The sequence below is a fragment of the Anolis sagrei genome, chromosome 3, assembly GCF_037176765.1.
Source record: "Anolis sagrei isolate rAnoSag1 chromosome 3, rAnoSag1.mat, whole genome shotgun sequence".
Lineage (NCBI taxonomy): Eukaryota > Metazoa > Chordata > Lepidosauria > Squamata > Dactyloidae > Anolis > Anolis sagrei.
The window spans coordinates 77,322,491-77,343,268 of record NC_090023.1 but is presented as its reverse complement, the minus strand read 5'-3'; the positions used below and the strand labels follow the sequence as shown (position 1 = coordinate 77,343,268).

At 37.8% G+C, this 20,778-nt stretch overlaps 1 protein-coding gene across 1 annotated transcript in view; it reads right to left on the bottom strand.

Annotated features, from left to right (window-relative positions):
- Positions 1 to 5,611: 5,611 nt before the first annotated feature.
- Positions 5,612 to 20,778, bottom strand: part of MAOB (monoamine oxidase B) — a 61,085-nt gene continuing 45,918 nt past the window's right edge. The window contains exons 9-15 of the mRNA XM_060770227.2: positions 19,719 to 19,815; positions 19,214 to 19,267; positions 17,491 to 17,548; positions 16,589 to 16,686; positions 14,003 to 14,114; positions 13,399 to 13,461; positions 5,612 to 12,449 (exon numbers count right to left, since the gene is read on the bottom strand). Coding sequence (XP_060626210.2) covers positions 12,294 to 12,449; positions 13,399 to 13,461; positions 14,003 to 14,114; positions 16,589 to 16,686; positions 17,491 to 17,548; positions 19,214 to 19,267; positions 19,719 to 19,815 — 638 coding nt within the window. The 3' untranslated portion in view covers positions 5,612 to 12,293. The remainder of the gene's footprint in view (positions 12,450 to 13,398; positions 13,462 to 14,002; positions 14,115 to 16,588; positions 16,687 to 17,490; positions 17,549 to 19,213; positions 19,268 to 19,718; positions 19,816 to 20,778) is intronic.

The following is a 20,778-nucleotide window of genomic DNA, read 5'->3' as shown; positions in this document are numbered from 1 at the left end:
AGACTGTTAAGCCTGTTTGTTCATTAATAAAGAACTGTTATATTTAAACTCAAGCCTCATAAAGACTGCTTAATAAGGGAAATGTTCTTAAAGGCTTCTTTTTGGGGGCCCTGGCTTCCCGCTGGATGCAAGTCTAACATCCTCTCTTAAAAGCATCTCATTTCGGCTCCAGCAGCAACAGAACAATTTCTGTCCATCCAGTGCCAAAAAGAAAAAGAAGAAGATTACTACATGGAGCACAGTGTCCTGTGAGCAAACTTGTCTCAGTTGCTCAACCCAATTGATTAAAAAAGCTGAACGTTCCTCAAAAAGAAAGACAAGAAAGGGAAGACTTTATGAGGAGAACTCTGATTACCATTTCCTTGTCATTCTTTAATGCCTATCCTCCCTCCCTCCCTTCTTGGTGCCTATCCCATGTATTTTTGTGTGTGTATGTGTCAGGAACAACTTGAGAAACTGCAAGTTGCTTCTGGTGTGAGAGAATTGGATGCCCAGTTTTTGATGTTATACCATCCTTGTGGTAGATTTATCTCCTGTCCCCACATGGGGAGCTGGAGCTGACAGAGGGAGCTCAATTCACTCTCCCCAGATTTGAACCACTGACCTGTCAGTCAGCAGTCCTGCCAGCAAAAGTGTTTAACCCACTGTGCCACCAGGGGCTCCTTTCTACACAGCTGTATAAAATCCATATTGAACTGAATTATATGGCAGTGTGGACTCAGATATTCCAGTTCAAAGCAGATATTGTGAATTATTTGCCTTGATATTCTGGGTTATATGGCTGTATGGAAGTGTCCTAGGTTCCTGCTTTGGTGACTTTGGAAGACTATTTTCTGCATTCTTATAGAATTCTCCCAAAAAGATGGCCTTGCAGATGGCCAATTCTCTCACACCAGAAGCGATTTGCAGTTTCTCAAGTTGCTCCTTACGTGACAAAAAAAATCAGATAAATTTCAGCAGCCAAGAGTCCTTTCTTTATTTCCCTTCTATTTGTGTTCTCTACTTTATAAATGAGTATATTTAACACTCAGTAAGGATTATTTTGGAGGAAAGGCAACATCTTAAGTATTCTTAACTTCCACATGCGTTTTATACCACAAAAGCAAGAATTTCACAAAACCTTCATTTCTGGCCAGTATTTAGACATTGGCTTGCCTATTAGTTTTAAACGTTTATAGAGAGGTTGCTGGCATCTCCCCAGAGTTCATTCCCCCAGATTTAGATTCTTGACAGGCTGGAAGAATTCAGAAGGTTACTTCGTAAATCAGGGTGAATGAATCACTGTGTTCTATTCTGTCACTTTCGTGTTTCTCAACTGTAAATTTGTTCCATTTTTGTATTAATCTGTATTTTAAAGGCCCTAACACTAACACAGCGGCATGCACATGCAAACATATGTTTTCTCTCAAAATATGCATTTGTAAACAAAATCCCATTCTTAATTTAGCCAAGAACAGAACAATCTGGGAGTGAGGAAGCAGCTGCATAATTAATTCCACATCTATATAATACGTTACAAGGGACAGACCAAGGTCAATTCATACTGAAATTTGAAAAGAGTGAATTCCTCCAACACAGGCCTTGTACAAACTCAACTGCAAGGCTTGAAAAGGAATGGAATGCACCACCTTTTACTTCTGCCCAAGAAAGTTTTGAATACAGTGGATTCTTGGTATCTACTTGCAGAACTCCCCATGGATACTCAAGTCTGTGGTTGCTCATGTTCCTTTATGTACAATTGCATAGTAAAATGTTGTCCCCCATATAAAATGGCAAGATAAAGGTTTGCCTGTGTTGGAATTCAACCCCACTCTACCCAAGTCTGCAGTCCTCAATGAGGAACAGTTAGCATTAGAATGTGCTGAGGGAATCCCTTCTCCCTGACTCCTGAATGTCAGTTGGAATATATCTATTTGTTCTCTCTCTCTCTTTCTGCTCTCATCTTGATTGGTGGTGTAGTATTGATATTCTTGCCTTTGTTTAAGATTTCTGCTTTTTCCATTATTGCATTCTGACCTCTCTCTACTCTCTGTGTTGGAAGAGATGTAGTGTTTGGAGGTTTTTCCTCTTGTTTTGGAACTTAGAAGGTATGGAGTTAGAATATTAGACGCAATTCTTTCCTATCAAAGAATGTAGTTCTTATTTGTAAATAAATCTTTTCAGTAACTTTAAAGATTGCACTCCGCATGTTTGCCTGCTAAGCTCAAAATTCTTTTGCAGCCAGCCACACAACACTTCACCTTTCTACTTGCTGTAAGCTTATTGCTCAGTTAAGTATCCTGCTTGTATTTTTGGATGCTCTGCCGTCTTGAGAATTTTGCTCACTGTCTAATTGTCTTTTTTTTTTTTTTTTTTTTGGCGGGGTGTGTGATATTTTTCAAGCTGTAGCTGGCTGAATCTGTGCATGTAGAATCTGTCAATATGGAAGGTCAACTATATTTTGTGCAGAGATGTATCAGAGATGGTCAAAGCAGACGCCCTGCAAAGAGACCGTTAGCAACAAGACAAGAAGTTTTGCTTAGATTAATTACAGGTGCACTGAGGGGAGATGGGAGGTCTTTAGCGGAAATTCTGTGCATGGCTAAAGGAAAGACATTCTTATTGGCATCAGTGTCATTTCCCCCCAACTCTGCCTTCTGGAATTGGGATTTAGAGTATAGTGGAACCTTGACTTAAGAGCATCCTAACTTAAGAGTATTTTGAGTTAAAAGTTGTCACTCTGCCTAGGTTTTGCTTTGACATACAAGCAGCATTTGAGTTATGAGCTAGAGCCAGAGGGAGTACTAGTTCGAGAGTACAAGATTTTGGGATTCAAAGGAGCAGCCAACATGTCTCGTGCCTCCATGCCTGGGAGAATTCTGTCTGCTTTGCTCTTGTCCACTTTGAGGAACTTTAGGTTGGTTGATTTTGCAAGGTTTTTATGTTTGCCTTCCTGAAGAGGGAGAGGGAGAGAGAACAAGAGATGGAGGGAGGCTGGAACAAGTACAGTATGTGATTTGTGATTACATTTCTGAGTAGCAATTCCCATAGTCAGTTATCTAGCATGGGAGTTGTAGTCCAAATATACTTCACTTTCTCAAATTTTGCTAGAGGAGGGAATAAGTCTCCCCTCCTATGCAGCATTTTCTCCTCCCCTTTCTCTTTCTCTCTCTCTCACTCACACATACAAAGTTCAAATGGGTGTTGTTTTTCATGCTCTATTTCATTTGCTTCCAAAATGCCATCTTCTCCGCAACACAGTCAGTGACATTTTAAGTGGATAAGCTGTGTCCAAATGGAAGAATTTCCTATATGCCGGAAGTTGCTTTAGTCCCTATCCACACTTGCCAAAGGGATGGTCCTTCCTCCCAACAAACATTGACCTTTCCATATTCTGTGTGCCTCCAGTGAATTTGGGGATATCATCTTCATCTTTTCTTTCACTGGGAATAAGGGAAAACAGAACCAAAAGTAGTGTGTAAAAGCCACATATACAAAGAGAGAGAGAGATATTCTAATGCACAACCTGCAGGTGGCAGCATTTAGCAATCCTCATGGCAGAAAGTGGTATGGGCTAACAGGAGAATGTGCAGAGCAAACAGAGTTACACAGCAAAGTATCACATTGACACACTGAAATATTTCCAAGGAAAAACAGACCAACGAGGACATATGGGCATTACACATATATCCTCTGCACGAACTTTAATTTCATATGGCTAAATACAGAATACAGTAAAAGAGATAAAATGTACCCTTTCTTTGCTATGAGTTGGAAGCAAGATGAATGAAGGTTAGAAGCCTGGAGAGAGCATAGGGGGAAAACAATAATTGTGTTTATCATTACCAAATACAGCTATTCCTTTTAGCAGAATAGGAGAGCACACAATGAGGCACAGGACAGGAATTCAAAAGAGAGAGAAATGGAGAGGGTGGTGCTAATAGTTTTGCAGCCATCATAACAGATACACACACACCCACAGAGAGAGAGAGAGAGAGAGAGAGAGAGAGAGAGAGAGAGTAGTAGGGGTTAAATGTAGCAAAGGGAGGAATAAGATAGTCCATAACAAATCCTTTTGCTAGATTAATTCTGGAATGAAATTAATCTGAATGGGAACATTGCTTCTACGAGGGTTATCTGGAAAGTAAAGTTACAAGGTTTTTTTAAAAAAATATAAAGAATGAATATAATTTAAGAAAACTTACATGGATTGTAGCATAGGTATTACATTATTTTTCCACATAATCACCATTCAGTTCAATACATTTTGTCATCAGTGGGATAAGTTTTTGATGCCTGTGTCATAGAAGTTTCCCTCCACCTTTTTCAACCACTTCGTCACTTTCAACTCGTCATCAGAAAAATGTTTTCCACCAAGGTGTTCCTTCAATTTAGTGAATAGATGATAATCACTTGGCGCGAGATTGGGGCAGGGAGAGGGGTGGCTTAAAACATCCCTATGAAATGATGACAACAAAACAACTCTTGTGTTGCATGAATGGTGTGCGAATACACATTGTCATGAAGGACATCCTGCCATCAGCACCCAATGACATTTGTTTTGAATGGCTCTGCAGATTTTTCATGGCCTCACAATATATTCCTTACCCATTTTGTCACATGCCATCTTGACATTATGTCCTCTCCATAAACTGAAATGATTTCGTGATTAATCGCAGTGGTGTTAATGCCCTTAGCATTTAGGTAGTGTATTATAGCACGAACTTCGCACTTGGAGGGAAACGGAATGAGAATGCTAATCTCTAACCTTCGCCACAACGCCAATTGATGAGCTACTGACAACTGGCACTGCTCATTTGCTTCTGATGGTTTCCTGCTACATAGCAATGATACCAACTTCCCCCACGAACATTCCCCACGAGAGCTACATACCTTGTAACCTTACTTTCTGGATAACCCTCATACAATACATACATTGCACAGTTTCATGACAAACAGACCCTCAGAATGAAGTATAAAACTTCTCAGACTGAAACTCCTCAGACTGAAGTTTCAGTCTTTTGCAGCATAAAAAGAAAGAAGGGGGAGCGAGGGAGGGGTGGGAAAATACATGTGGCAACACCTTTAATATTAACGTTTTTATTTTAGCATGAATTTTCATGGATATCAATGTACTTGAAATATAGTATCAAGTGGCATTAGGACCTTAGGTATAAAGGATATTTACACAGTTGTAGGAGTAGGATAGAATGTATTAGGATTCCAAAAGATGCAACTCATGTCCCTTGCCCTAAATTTTCAAAGGGGTGGCCCAGGTGGTACAAGCCTTTCAGATCTTTATAGCCGTGAGTTAGTGCTGACAGAAAAATTATTCTGGAGTAATGGAAATGACATAATCAGTAGGGAATATGTGAGATTTTAAAAATGCATTCCTATGTACAGTATGTCTATACTGAAATATGTCTTGTTGAGTTTAGTGGGAAAAATAGTTATGTGATATACTTTTTTTCCAGAAACATGTTTATATATACATGGAAAGAGTTTCTGCTCTTTGACAAAACATGGCAGTTCCCAAAAGTGACTACAAAATATTTTTCATGTCAATATCACTGAATATATGCAGAAATAGAAAACAAATATTCTCAAAAGACAAAATAAAGAGAGCTCAGAATTTAGTGCAGCAATATTTATTATTCCTTTGAGTCTGTTTTTTAAAAAGTTTACCACTGCCAGATAAAAATATTCAGGAGACATAGTAAATAGAAAAAAGGAATGCAATAACGGATTCAACATAAACAGCCACCACAACAGGCACTTGAGAAAAACACCACAATTCTATAAGGCACCAACAGACCATAACTTACCAAATCCATAGCTTTGTACTGTACTGTCACTTTTTTGTTTTACACAACAGACAGACAAACATGACCACTTATATTGGTAGGTGATCAAAGGAGGTAAATGCTCAGCTACAGTTTAGATCAGTATCTAATTAATTTCATTTGAAGGACTCTTTTTTAAAAGATCAGCTTACTTTGAAGATTTTGCTTCTATTTCCACTTAAACGGAAGCTGAGCAGACAAGGCTTTGGGCAAGGGATGCTGGAAGGAACGGTCTGTTTAATTAATGGGTAAATTTACTTACGGAGGATTGTAACCTATTTTTAATTGCACTGTTTAGGCTCACAAGGTAACTGGCAGGTCTCTGGTGGATTAGTGCTACACATGTTTTCTAGTGTGTGCATTTCTTCCTTTCTTAGAATCAAATATTTTTTCATCCCTCGGCAGAACAGATTCTCACTTTTAGGAGTCAACTGCCAGACATAATTCTAACCACTTGAATGCTTTTCTGCACTAGAGCTTCTCCACTTTGCCACATATCAGGCTAATGAGAGTTTCCTGAATGGATATCCATCAGAAAGGCTGTTTCAGGGGGAAAGGCTGTTCCAGAATAAAAAATTTCTCTAAGGAGAGAGCCCTTCCCCTTTTGAGATAAAGTACAATCTCTGGGAAATCTATTAGGATTGTTGCTGAGTTTGAAAGGGTTTGCTTTCACATTTGAGCAGAGCAACTTCTGATATGATCCACAATTTTCAATTGGTGTGTGTATATGATTGTAGGAAATAGAAACTGAATATACTTCAAATATCAAAATATCACAAATTGTTTTGCACTCTCCCATTTCTAGCTATTTGTGGGCATGTTTATCTGTTAGTGGGCTGTTTACTAGTAAAGATCATAGGAGGAAGAGTTAATAATGCTCACACATCGCCTGGGTATCCATAAATGCCAATACAAGCAGGGTTTCTTGGCTTCCATTTGAATTCATTTGCAAAAGGAGGTAAATCTTGCATACATACAGCTGTATCACACAGTGTACTACTTACAATATTTTTGTACATTCTGCCATCTAATGGAAATCATTGAGCCCACTAAGATCTGAAGCATTTCTCAGATGCAAATCATATTGAAGAACCCAGGCACACATTTGATTAGTTGGCAAACTGATCTAGATTTTGAAGTTTATGTATTAATTATTAGTCAGACCCAGATGGACATTTTAGTTTTCTATTTTATGTAGCATTCTAAGTGCAATCAGGTAGAAATATGCAAGCACTGCTATGGATTATAATTTCCTCCTCCCATAGTTACAGAGCTAAACTGAATATGAGATACAAGGCTAAGAAAACCATTGAGAAGAAAACAATGGGATATAAATGAAATAAAGAGCACCTGCCATAAAATCAGTTACCATTTGCAACATGTAAACTGTGAAATAGGCCTAAATAGCCTGAGAACAACCAAGTTGAATGTAGATATGGTGACTCACCAGACATACAATAGGACTTTTTTGTTGTTGTGAAGTTTGCCTACCACTGCAAAACAGAAATGGCAGCAAGGTAATAATATATGACTATTGCATAACAGTTCCTCCCCTATATAAATGAATGCTTCAGAAACATTCCAATGGGGATAATGGTGGGGACACTGGTGCCTACACTAACATTTTACCTAGTTCTTTGGAGACACCAATGACCAACCTGACTCTAATATGATCCTCTTTTGTCACAGAGTAGCTAATGAATATGCCCAGTGTGGATTTCTGAGGACAGAATTCTTCTGAATTTCAGAAGTAAACACCCAATTCAAGGGCAGGCCAATGATGATGCTGGAGCTGATGGGATCTGTTATCCAAACCAACAGAGGACATCAGCTTGCCTATGCGTGCCCTAAAGTGATTCCTTACCTATGTATCAAGTCCAATGGGTATATTTCAATAGTGTGACAATGTTGACATTGATCTTCCCACCAATTCTTAAGAACATCTTTGATTTCAGTTATAAATTCTAATACAGATAACATCTTGGATCAAGGTATCTCATAGAAAATATTAAAGCATTTCAATAAAACACATCAACAGTATGTTGCCATAGAATATTCATTTGACAAAAGGCAGAAAGGTATTCATTAATGAGCCATTATTAATTATCTCACTCTTACAGATTCAGCTATTGATTTTGCTAACTACACTGATATCAAGTATGGTATCAGCAGTACAATTACTACAACAATACAGTGCATAAACAGATACAAAGAAAGTAAAATGGATCAACACCAAGGGCAATTAACATTACAGTCAGCTGCATCCTTTCATGCATCTTCATTATCTTCTACACCATTTATCTTTTCTTGGTAAAATCTTCACCATAGTTTTAATAGGTAAAGTAATATCCAAAATATTTTCCACATAGGATACATTTAAATTTTCATCTTTGACAACTTTCACCCAAGTCAATTGAACTTGGTAACTCAAATTTCCTGTTGCACAAGTGCAATCACTCTCCATCCCATCCCATCCCATCCTGAATACTGCAACTGGCAACTAAAATGCCTCCAGGTGATACACATAATTGAATTCAATGTCAATAGTACTTTACACATATGTTCTTATGTGCACAAAATGCCCAAGCAATGAACAGATTGTCTGGCTCACTCAGAAAAAAGTACTGGCATCAGTAGACTATAAGACTGTTCCTCCTGCTCATTCCTGAATCAACAAGGAACACACATACACAAACACACATTTCAAAGTTATACCCCAATAAGGTCTAGAGGTCAATGGTTTCTAATTGAGGTGAGCTTCCTAACCAAACATACACTTTCATACACAGACTCATCCATTCAAATATATTTACTTGAACAGCAGCATAATATGTTGCTTTCACCGAATTGGTGATGTACAGGGTTTTAAGAAACATGGCAAATTTTCAATCATATATGATAAAAGACTAGGAGCATAGAACAGTCATTTTTAACAGTCCTCTTAGTATATAGTATTGTTCAGAAGCAGACCACTAGCTAGCTAAATTGCACTCATGGTATTAAATTATGGGACTTTTGGTTTCATGAGTCAGTAAACTAATCAATTTCCTCTCTACCGTGCTTGTCTTATACAGTTTTCTCCACAAACAAGATGGAAATACTATTACAGGCAGTCCCCGAGTTACAAACATCCAACTTACAAATGATACATAGCTAACCACGGGGCTGAGACAACAGGAAGTGAGAAAAATCTACTCCTAGGAAGGGAAATTAACTCCTGAAAGAGTTATTGTGGGGAAAGGGTGTCTCCATCGAAGCTTTATCACTAATCTTTGTTTCCCAAAAAGCCATATTTTTTTAAAATCCAATAATCACAGAAAGTGAGGTGAAATCTTCTGAACAGGGGCACAGACAGCAAAACATACACCACAGGGGTGTTAATCCTTCCCTCTGCTGTCCAAAGCTAAAGAATATATATTTTTGGCTGTACTTCTTCTGATTTACAAACAAATTCAACTTAAGAACAAACCTACAGAACCTATCTTGTTCATAACTTGGAAACTGCCTGTAGATTCAAAAACACTTTGTTTTGGAGAAGTTACGGTACTATTATCTGTTGGCAATGATCAAAACATGTAACCAATATTTGAGAAAGTATGTGAAAGAGATTCTCCCATTTTTTAATTTTTGTTACTTTACATTGGGTGGGCAAAGTGTGGCTTTGCTCATCTCAATGCAACTCACAGCATTCTCGCATTCTTTACTACTTTGTTTTGAACTGCTGGGAATCACAGTCCAACCAAGAAAACCTTGTGTTGTTCATCTATGTCTTAACATCAGTTCAGAATTTGCATGAGATTTTTAGAAAAATCCTTACAGATGAAACACACTGTTTTTAAAAATATATAGAGCCCTTGCTCTTTTAACTTGTTCCCAATTCACTGTGAATACTATCAGCTCAGAAAGATAAAGTACTTGGTAAGTAGGACAGGAGGAGGAAAAGACAATCTTGGAGCTCATTCAACTCATGCTTTCCTTTCTTCTTAACAGATTATTGGCAATAATAGCTGCTTTAAGATGTGAACATTGTACAGGAGCATACAGCCTGCAGTACAGATGTGAACTTTGGTTTATAATGACCCTTTGGTTATGCAGGAGTAAGTAATATTGAATAAAATAGAACTTCCTTCCAAGAAATCTTGTAAAAATAAAGAGCTAAAGTTCAGTGTGTTCAACCACTTGCCTAATGGCAAAATCAACCATCTACCAGACCTCATAGATCAGGTTATGCAACTCAGATCTTATGTACTATGCAAGCTATTTCTGTTTCTGATTAGGCCATGAAAAATAGCTCAGTTTCCTAGAAATACTGGCTTCCTTTCATCTCAGGAAAGGAGGAGTTGAAATGAGTAGGAAAAATGAAAATTCTGGGAATAATAATAACCATCATTATCTATTCTAATCCACAGACCATAAATATTAATTTTGGTTATTTGTCAAGAGCATCTGAGTCCTTGTTAAAAAGCAATAAAAATATAATTTTCTGAATGTCTATAAGTGCAACATCATGGGTTGGTGAGAAGAGGTAAAAAAAAAGATTAAATATAACCACATATTCACTATATTTTGAACTTCAGTTTTATTTTTTTCTATGCCTTCCAGATATCCCTAGGATTGTTTCCCTATTCATAAAGATCATCCACTAGAAACAAACTCTTTCAGATAATTTCTTGTCCCATCTTATGAAACAGATGTGCTATTAACATAGAACAAATTACAGAAGACCTACAAAAATGTAGTTTGTTCCCTACCTCTGTAAAATGTTGGATCTCAGCAACTCTTATTCTATCAGCTGCTTACCCTTAAGAGACAGAGATTGGGGTCATCTTTGTGTCTTATTCTAGTGTGCCTGTTAGTTTTCGCTATGTAATTTTTCAGGCATTGTGCAAGAAGGCATCTTGGTAAATCCTTGTACAAAATATTTTCCATGGCAGCTCAGTGTAAGTCTAATGGTACCATGGCAAACCAAACTTTGATGGGCCTGTTACATTACATAACTTGATGCATTCCTAACCATACAGCAGAAGTGCTGAGAAACCTCTTGACCAAATTATGAAGATGTGTAACATGACCACAATGTGCATTGGAACCATTGTGCATGAGCAATGCACATCAGTGAGCATTTTGTATTGAATGATGATTGAGTACCTAAGCACATTAGACACTTAGCTGGTTCTGTTAGGTAGTAATTTGTAAAACTGTGCAATTCTGGTTGCTAGAAACATAAATCCACTTGTGAAGACTCCGGCCCCAATAGGACTCTGGTAATATAGCTTGCAATAATGACTTTTGGGCACTCTGATTAAGATGTGTATAGTCAAGAGGAAGAAAGGAAGAAAGATAATTTTTAAAAACTGAAGGAGGGAGAATGTGACAAATACATAAAAGTAAAAAATACTAATAAAATGTTGGTAAAGACCTGTGGTTTAGCATAATAGATATAACTCCCCAGAACTAATGTAGGGTAATGCTCAGGAGTGTTGAACTGGAGTCTGGAAAGCCCAGGTTCATGTCCTCACTGAGCCATGATACTCACTGGATGATCTTGGGCTACTCATTGTTACTCCTCCTTTGTCATGAACAGATCCTAACCCTCCTGCCATGGATATATGAATCCTTCATGTCCTTTATTATACTCCTAGCTGTTTTTATTATTAAAGATTAAGGAATATGGAAATAAAACTATAAGTGAACATGGCTTTCTGTCTTTTGAATGCACATCCACATTTGTGGTTGATTTGCAGAAGAGAATGGGGCTACTATGATTTTATGAACTGTGTAAAAGAGGACATTTTGACAAAATATAGTTCATTATTCAAGTTGAAATGCCAATTGAAATGCCCTCCTATGTGCAACGATTAAAGGAGCCAGAAATCTGCCCTGTTTTGAATCTGACCAGAGTAACTCTACTAATCTGATATGCATAAATAAATATTCAATCTGCAGGTCCAATATTTTCACTGGCTATAGTGATAGGAAATCCTATTAAAAAAAACCTCTGTTCCAGCTTTGTAGTTATCATTTTTGCAAAACACCACAGGATCAAAAAAGAAGCCAAAATACAATGCCAAAGTTTTTGGACCCCCCCCCCCCCCAATTCCAGGTGGAATTGTGTTGCTGGACTTTATTAACAAACATCCGGGTGCTTATTTTATCTAATTCCCTAACATCTGGAGACAACACATTGTCACACAATTTTCTCTCTCTGTCCTATGGGTTTTGCCCTACTGTTGCCAGGAGATCTCTCTAAATATCAACTATATATGCATGTGTGTGCATAAAAAAGAAGTATAAGGACAGGTCTCCCACTACCATGTATATGTAGTCTCAAAACACAGACTGGACTGTTTCACAAGACCAAATTTCATAATATAAATACATGGGATAATTCAGAATAATGGTAACTGCTGCTCAGTGAGAGTAAAATGACTATGTGTTTGCACACAAACTTGTAGATGCACAGCTTCACATTCAATTTCGCACCAGCAAACCCTTTTTATATGCAAAGAGACCAGCTGCAGATGCAGCTGTAAAGAATACAGAGAATCCCATCAGTTTCAGTAGTGCAGGTACAGAAGGTAAGTTCCTTTCCCAAAAGGTAGTAGTGATTGGCAGTGCCGGGACATCCTAGATGGAAGAATAGTTACTATTAGTGTGGGCTATTTCCTTTTGATAGTATAAGCAACAAAAATACAGAAGCACTAGAAATGTCCTGAAAAAAGAAGTGACTGCTAGTGATATACACAGGCATTAAGTCCACCTTGCATCTATATTATTATTACCTTTAAAACATGAATTTTAAACATTTGCCCTTTGTTTAATCTTTGTTTAATTTGTGTATTTTGATATGTATTTTACAGAAATACATTTTAATTTGTGTATTTGTGGAATTTTAAAAATGTTTATGTGTTTCAGTTATTCTGTAATCTACCTCAAGACACAAGGAGATGCAAGTAAGAAATAAAATTATTATTATTATTATTATTATTATTATTATTTTACTAATACAAAAACACAGTATGTCACAGCAAGCGAGATATATATGCTGGATGTCATATTACAAAATCACAAGTCGAGCACTTCCCAAGTGTCTAGGACTGTGTAATGTTATTACTATTATTATTATTATTATTGTTACTACTACTACATCTTCAGTTTTTGTTATTGCAGAACTTGTTATTCTCTCTTACCACCTGCAATAGCTAAACCTTATCACCCCCCCCCCCCCCCCCAATTCACTGTTAGACTGAGATAGTCCCCACTCCCTATGGCCATTCTGTTGCAGGTGGAGAGTGGAGATGACTGGAGAAGCATCTGGTTGTACAATCAAAGCCAGTCACAAAGAGTTGGCATCATCTACTGGAACCATGGGGAAACTTCTGCAGATTATGGTGGAAGATGCCCACAGCATACTTCTGGCTATGGAGGAAACCTCAGGTGCTTCTCCAGTCATTGTTTATCTCCTCCCACAAACAGCACTCAATTCAAGTCACAATAGAGCTGGCATTTATTTGATTCCTTAAAGAAGCAAAACACCACCAATGCCACCAGCATCATCAGAAAACTGCACACTTACAAGTGATTCTGATTCTTTCTTCCAGATGTTTTCTGCTGAAATTTTTCCCATAGAGCACAATATCTTAAAAAAAGGAAAAACAGTTATACTTCAAAGATTTTTAAAAATCCATGATTTCCATATGAACTTAAAATGATTGTTGCCTAATGTCAGGATGAAAGCTTAAAAAAGAATGATTCACCAAGCAGATGGAAAGAGGTAAAATATCTTGAAATGCGCAGGAATTGCATGAAATCCTACATATTAATTTGTCAATAAAGTCAAAACACCAGGCAGGGCAAATCCAGTTACACAAAAGACTATCCCTACATAAGTAGGGAAGGAAACAGCCCTTTAATCTTCAAATCAAGCCAAATCTGGTTTTTAAATGAATAAATAAAAATACTAAAATTTCATTGCAAAATAATACAGTTCTATCCCTTTGTGTTCAGACAGGACTTCTACCAGATTTCATAATCCTTGTCTCAGTAATGGTTGGTGTGAAGAGGGTTGAAAAGCTGAAGTATCTTGCCAAACTACAAATCTCAAGATTCTATGGGATGCTGCCATATAATTGAATCATAGTGTTATAACTGTATGGTGTGAAATGGACTTCTGTATGTACCTCTCTGGCAGCTCTTTCTCCAGCCTGCACAGCTCCTTCCATGTAGCCACTCCATTCAGTAGCTGTCTCAGTGCCAGCAAAGAAGATTCGCCCATCTGGCTCACGAAGGATTCTTTTAAAAGTAATTGAATATAAGAAATGTGACAAACACATTGCTCTGATCCTAGGTTAAGTGAGACCATTCTAAATATTAGGGGTGAGCATTTTTTGTTAGTCATCATAAATCGTAGCAAATTCGTTAAATTCATATTTACGATGTGATACCTGACATGCGGACATGGCCCACGCCAAAAACCTATGAATCAAAACTTACCCAATAATTTTTCATTTTGATTTTGTAAATCCCAGAAGCTTCCCAAAGTTAGTTTCCTTTACAGCACAAAGAAGCCAAGCCAAGCCAAAAAGGCTCCCTTTCCTCTTTAAATTAATGGCCTCTGGTCATAAGGAGAGAATATCAGAAGGGAAAAAGCAGAGTTCACTGGGAAAGTGACTGAGAAAGCACAGAATTCTGGGAAATATAATTTGGGAAGGTGAGGAGCCCTATGCCAGATAATTCAAAAGGTCCTGTCCTCAACTACATTTCCCAGAATTCTGCTCAGCATCAGAAAACTCCAATCAGGATAGGAGAGAGCTATTTTCCCTCCATAGCAGCAGCCAGCTAGAGCTCCAATAAATTGTTGAATCTGCAAAGAGGAGGGCTGACTGATACTTTCAGTAAGTAAATTTCTGTGCTGGGAAGAAATCCCTAAATGGAAGTTCTATCGATTAATATGAGAGACATTCAATGAGATGGCTGTTACAACTTTTTAAAAAACATTTTTGTCAAAACTTTTAAAAATTCCCTAAAATCAGTAGAAGTATGAATACTTCTGAAAGTTTGGGGAAATTATTTCCTGTTATCACTGTATAAAAATTCAAGGATATAGCTTTTTTAGGTTTTAATAAAATGTTTATAAAAACTTTGAAAAATTCCCCAAAATTTTATGGATAAGTGAAATGTTCTGAAAATTGATGAGCTAACAGTGATAAATGTGTTCTACTATTGTAACAAGTTTCACCCCCCAATAGCTATAAAAATGAGGCAGAAAGGAGCCCCTGAATTTTCCCCACTTTCTCAATTCCTTCAATGAAAAAGTAATGAAATTTCGTTACTCTTGTAATAGTATCAAAAGTTTTACTAACAATACTTTAGAGACACTTTAGAAATGAAACACCAGCACCCCCTAATGTTGTAATGACTTTTGAAACATTTTTATCAACTGCACATGACTACTAAATATCATTTTAATAATTGAGTCCTCTTTTACCTTTCTCTAGATGGCCTTTAGGCCCCTAAATAAGGTATCATATCCTGAACCGATCTTGGAAGCTAAGAAGGGTTAGCCTTGGTTAATACACACCAAGGAATCCCAGATGCTCAGAAGAAGAAACTGCCAAAAGTATTCATTGCCAGAGAAAATCCTAAGAAATTCATGAGGTCACCATAAGTCAAGAGGCAACTTGAAGACATGCACACAGAAGAGGTGTTATGGGGATCAGAGTTATCTTCATTGAGCCCCTACAAATTCCCATCAGGTTGAAGGTGGTAATACCTAAAATCCAATAGATTCTAGACACATTCCCAGGAATATGCCCTACTACATGTGATAGGAATCACTTCTGAATGTATGTTGTTCATACATTAGCCTGAGCTGGCTGTAATCAATTACCATATATACTTATGTATAAAGTGACCTAAAGTATACATCGAAAGAAGATTTTGGGTGACTTGTGGATAAGTTGAAGATCAAATGTAGGGACATGTAACAAATTTGTTTTTCCTTTCCTTTTCCAAAATGCATCGAGGGATCACAGGCTAATCAATATCCAGCTGTTTTGTCATCTATAATAACTATGAATATAAATCTTTGGTTACATCTGACAAGCAGAAACTTCTGTTTCAGACATACAGTAGCTTTCTAAGACAGGGTTATCTAAATTTAATTAAACCTTTTGATATAGGGCTATCCTAATCAAAATGGAGTTGTTGGGTGTAAGTAATCACGTGGATAAATGTGATATTAGAAAGCTCTTTAATATTTACAGGTGTCCATGTTCTTTTGAACTATTTGCTTATATCTTGGAAATTATCAAAGAAAGGGATATGTGGATTTTTATTTTATTTTTTTGCTCTTTCTTGACCTAAAGGATTGATACTTTGACAGTTGGAAAGATAACTTTCCTTTTCCTGTAATCGAATGGACAGAAAACTTAATAATACTTACAGCATTTGAAAGAATAAACTTGAAACAAAACCTACAAATAAACTTGTATTTGGACATTTGGTCAGCCTTTACAGACACCTATTGCTAACATGATTGTATTTTCTCTTTTTGTGTTCCTGTTTTCCTGCCTTTGTTACACAGGAATATCACAATGTACAATTGAGAACTGCTTCATGTACTTCCATTATGCTTTCAATAGAACTTTCAAAAATCTGGTGAATGAAAGCAATAAAATAATAATTTAGAGACTGGATTTTCCTCATATTACCACCCCACAAGAATTACATTTTTTAATTATTGAGTTTCTTAAATAGACACATACCTTCCAAACTGAGTCATGATCCCTGGTGGGAAATAGGCTGTATAGCATCCTCCAGAATACTGTTCTTCACACCAGTCCTTCTCTTCATAATGCACCGGCTACAAAGGAAATATGAATCGAAATGTGAAAGAGAAGTGAGACATCAAAATTTGGAGTAGAAAAATGAGAAGACAACAGGGAAGAATGTTCTCAACCTCCTATGAAGCACCCATCTTTGCTTTTTTTAAAATTTATCCAGATGACAATTGAATCAGCGGAGATACAGTTACATTAAAAGTGGGAGTGAAATGAAAACATATTATACCCAAACTTTGTGCCCTTTCTTGCCCACTAATTTGTTAAGATTTATTAGAAACATAATACAAGGCAGACCTTGAGAAAAAAAAAGGTTCAACAAATTCTAAGTCTTCTATAATAGTCCATGTGGCGGTTATCGGATTTGAGGAATTATAGTAAAAAAAGTAACTTTTCCAAGGTCTAACCAAATATATTGCACTGTTGTTGTTCCTAAATACACTGCTGAAAATATATTTCATTGGCATGAATGAATTTGAAATATCACCATGCAGTGAACAGAAAAGTATTGAGAATATACTTTTAAAAAATCATACCCAGAATCATCAACTGTCCAAAGCCAGCCACAAAAGATATTTTTAATAAAACATTGAAAAGATTGTTAAATTTATCTGGAAACCACAATGTGATTTGACTTTTTGTGCTAAAACTCAGCCATGAAGTATTTGAAGTAACTGTATTCATATTTTGTCTACTAGAGGAGAAAATGTGGCTGAAATCAACTATTTCCAACAACTGTTGGAAATGTTAGATATTTATATGTTCACAAAAGTAACTCTTTATGGCATTCTCTATGCTATACATTGAATCAGAAATTAATTTCTTACATGTAAGGCTTCCTGTGATCCCAGTACTTTTGCATAGAGTTCACAAATCTGGATTTTCCTGTGGAAGAAATTGTAAAGAATTATACACTGTCCCCCAAAGCTTTATTTAGAAAAACAATTGGTTTGTTGTAAATGGTTGTTTCTATATTTTAACATAATAACTTTTTCAGATTTGCAAAGACTCTGTGTTCACAGAGAATAGTAAGGGAAAAGCACAGGAAGGAAGACTTTTGTAATCTCTACACACAATGCTATCTGGAAATTAAACTGTAAGTATAAACAATTGGGTGATGATATGATTCTCCATCACCCTCAAGAAGATGTTGCCCCCGTGTGATCACTATGATCAGATGATACTTTGTTTGCTAGACAAAGAAGGGTTCTCAACACTTTAAACCACTGATTCTCAAATTTTGGTCCTCCAGATACAATATTTTCAACTTCAGGTACTGGAGCCCCTGGTGGCGGAGTAGGTTAAACCCCTGTGCCGGCAGGACTGAAGACCGACAGGTCACAGGTTCGAATCCGGGGAGAGGCGGATGAGCTCCCTCTATCAGCTCCAGCTCCTCATGCGGGGACATGAGAGAAGCCTCCCACAAGGATGATAAAAAAACATCAAATCATTCAGGCGTCCCCTGGGCAACGTCCTTGCAGACGGCCAATTCTCTCATACTAGAAGCGACTTGCAGTTTCTCAAATCGCTCCTGACACGACAATAAAAACAAAACAAAAAAACCTTCAGGTATTTATTCTACTGGGCCTGCCTTCCAGACTTACCAGAAGGAGCACAGAACTGGAAGACACCACATGGTCCATCAGTTGAACCCACTGGAACACAAAAGCCATACTGGAACACAAAAGCCCTCCTGATAGATGGCCACCCAGCCTCTGCTTAAAAACCTCCAGAGAAGGAGACTCCACACTCCAAGTCACCACCAAACAGTTATTACCATTTCAAAGTTCTTCCTAATGTTTAGGTGGAAACTCTTTTCCTCTCATTTATATGAATTGCTCTGTGTCCTGGTCTCAGAAACAGAAGAAACAAGCTGGCTTCATATGACACCCTTTCATGGCTATCATGTCACCACATAACCTTCTCCACTCCAGACTAAACCTGCCAAACTCTCTAACTCACTCTTCATGGGACACTGGTCCCTGAGCTGCCTATTTGTGATCTTCATTGTGGTCTTTTCACATGGGGGGAGGGTTAATGGCCCCTTTTCCCCTCTTTGAACTGGGCCTGCCGAGCACCATCAAATGATACTGGTTTGGCCCTGCTCCTATTGCTCCTGCAATGGACGGGAAGCATTGCAAGACACTTTCTCTGCTATGACAAAGAGAAAAGTTGTTTTTTGGTATCTGCAATTGAGCTACCTGCATTTTCTTTTCCAGGTGTGGCTCTGTAGGAAAACTGTGGTGCAAGTATCCCACAATGATGCACCCAGAACACGGTAGGCTTTCCATGTTCCGTAAGGAACAATGGGGCAGTGGGGGGGGGGGGGAACCGCGTGGTGACTTTCCCCACATATGATAGGGAATCATTGCTGTGAGGCAAGGTGGGGTGCAGGCCTCCAAGATTGCCCTGATGGCCCGCTGATTCACCACGGAGGCTGGCGAAGTCTAACACTGAGGCTCACCAATGTGATTAGTTCCATAGATATGGAAAGAAAGCTATGTCATATTTGGCCTTTGAAAGCAAACCCCACTGATTTATTGTTCATACCTTTCTTCCTTAGTGAGGTGACACAATCTTCTACACTTCCGAGCAAGGATGAAACTGAAATTTTCAAACACAAAGAATGCATGGAATAGATTAAGAGAGACAGATTTTTCTCTATGGACTATTTTGCTTCTGCTGTCTATAACACGGTATTTTTCTTTAGAAGGAGTGTATCTACATGGCAGAATTATTGCAGTTTGACACCACGTTTACTGTCATGGCTTAGTGCTATAGAATCTTTGAACTTCTGTTTCAGTGAAGCCTGGAAGTTAAAGTGGTGCCATGCCCACCCTTGTAAAACTACAATTCCTCTGATTCCATAATATTGTGCCATAGCATGGCACGTAAAGTGATGTCAAACTGAATTCATTTTAAAGTGTTGATTCACTTTAGAACTAAATTCTAATCATACAGTGCACACTTCAGTAAAGATACAAATAAGATACTCTTCAGATTTAGATCCTCCTTCTCACTATTGCTAATTCACAAGGCTTGTGGTTTAATTTACCCAATTATGGCTGGGAAGCTTCCATCAGGTTTGGTGTCATCTAATGTCAAACCAATAGCTGCATCGTCATCTTCAATAATCATAGTACCACAGTAGTCTAAGAAGGTATAAAAAGATATAGATGTGAGTAATCAGTGTAGTTCTAATGAGTATATTCACCGCATGCTTTTTTAAAACAGCTTCTATGTATTACATTTACTGCAGGAAAGCTTACTACATTTTTTTCATGTCAGGAGTGACTTGAGAAACTACAAGTCACTTCTACTGTGAGAGAATTTGCCATCTGCAAGGACGTTGCCTAGCGGATGCCAGTATGTTTTGATGTTTTACCATCCTTGTGGGAAGCTTCTCTCATGTCCTCACATGGGGAGCTGGAGCTGACAGAGGGAGCTCATCCATGCTCTCCCCGGATTCAAACCTGCGACCTGTCGGTCTTCAGTTCTGCTGGCACAAGGGTGTATCCCACTGCATCACTGGGGGCTGGAATGTATGCAACTCTTTCTATGCTGCAAGAAAGCCCATCTTCAGGGAGTGGCATTCACAAAGCCCCTAGAGCACTTTGGTGGATGTGGAGAGAGCTATGTAAGAAAACTGCTTAGAGGTGTTCTCCATTAACCCAGAAATAAGTGTTTCCCATTTTCTGTCTGAGATCTGGGAATAAAACAAAGGCTAGCACTGAAGAATACCTCACAGTGAACAATAGCAACAGAGTTTGAGTGATATCTACCGATCCTGCCCCCTCCGTGATGTAAATTGATGTTCCTCTACCTCTTCTTCTTCCCACGTAGCTAGGTTAGATCAGCACCCTGAATAATGTTCATATCTTAAAATGGAGTCTCTTCAATAAAACTTAGGGCTTTTTTCCCTCGAAGCCATTGGCATGTTTCCTCCTTAAATCAAGATCTCTGACCACTGCATGGACTCTAAGTCCATTACCTGTAGAGACACCAGAAGTTGAAGCCCAGAACTTTTAACAATTTGAGACTGTTTACAAATATGAACTGATGGACACCTGTAACATGTAAAGTAATCCTTAAGTTTAACTAAACTAAAACACCTT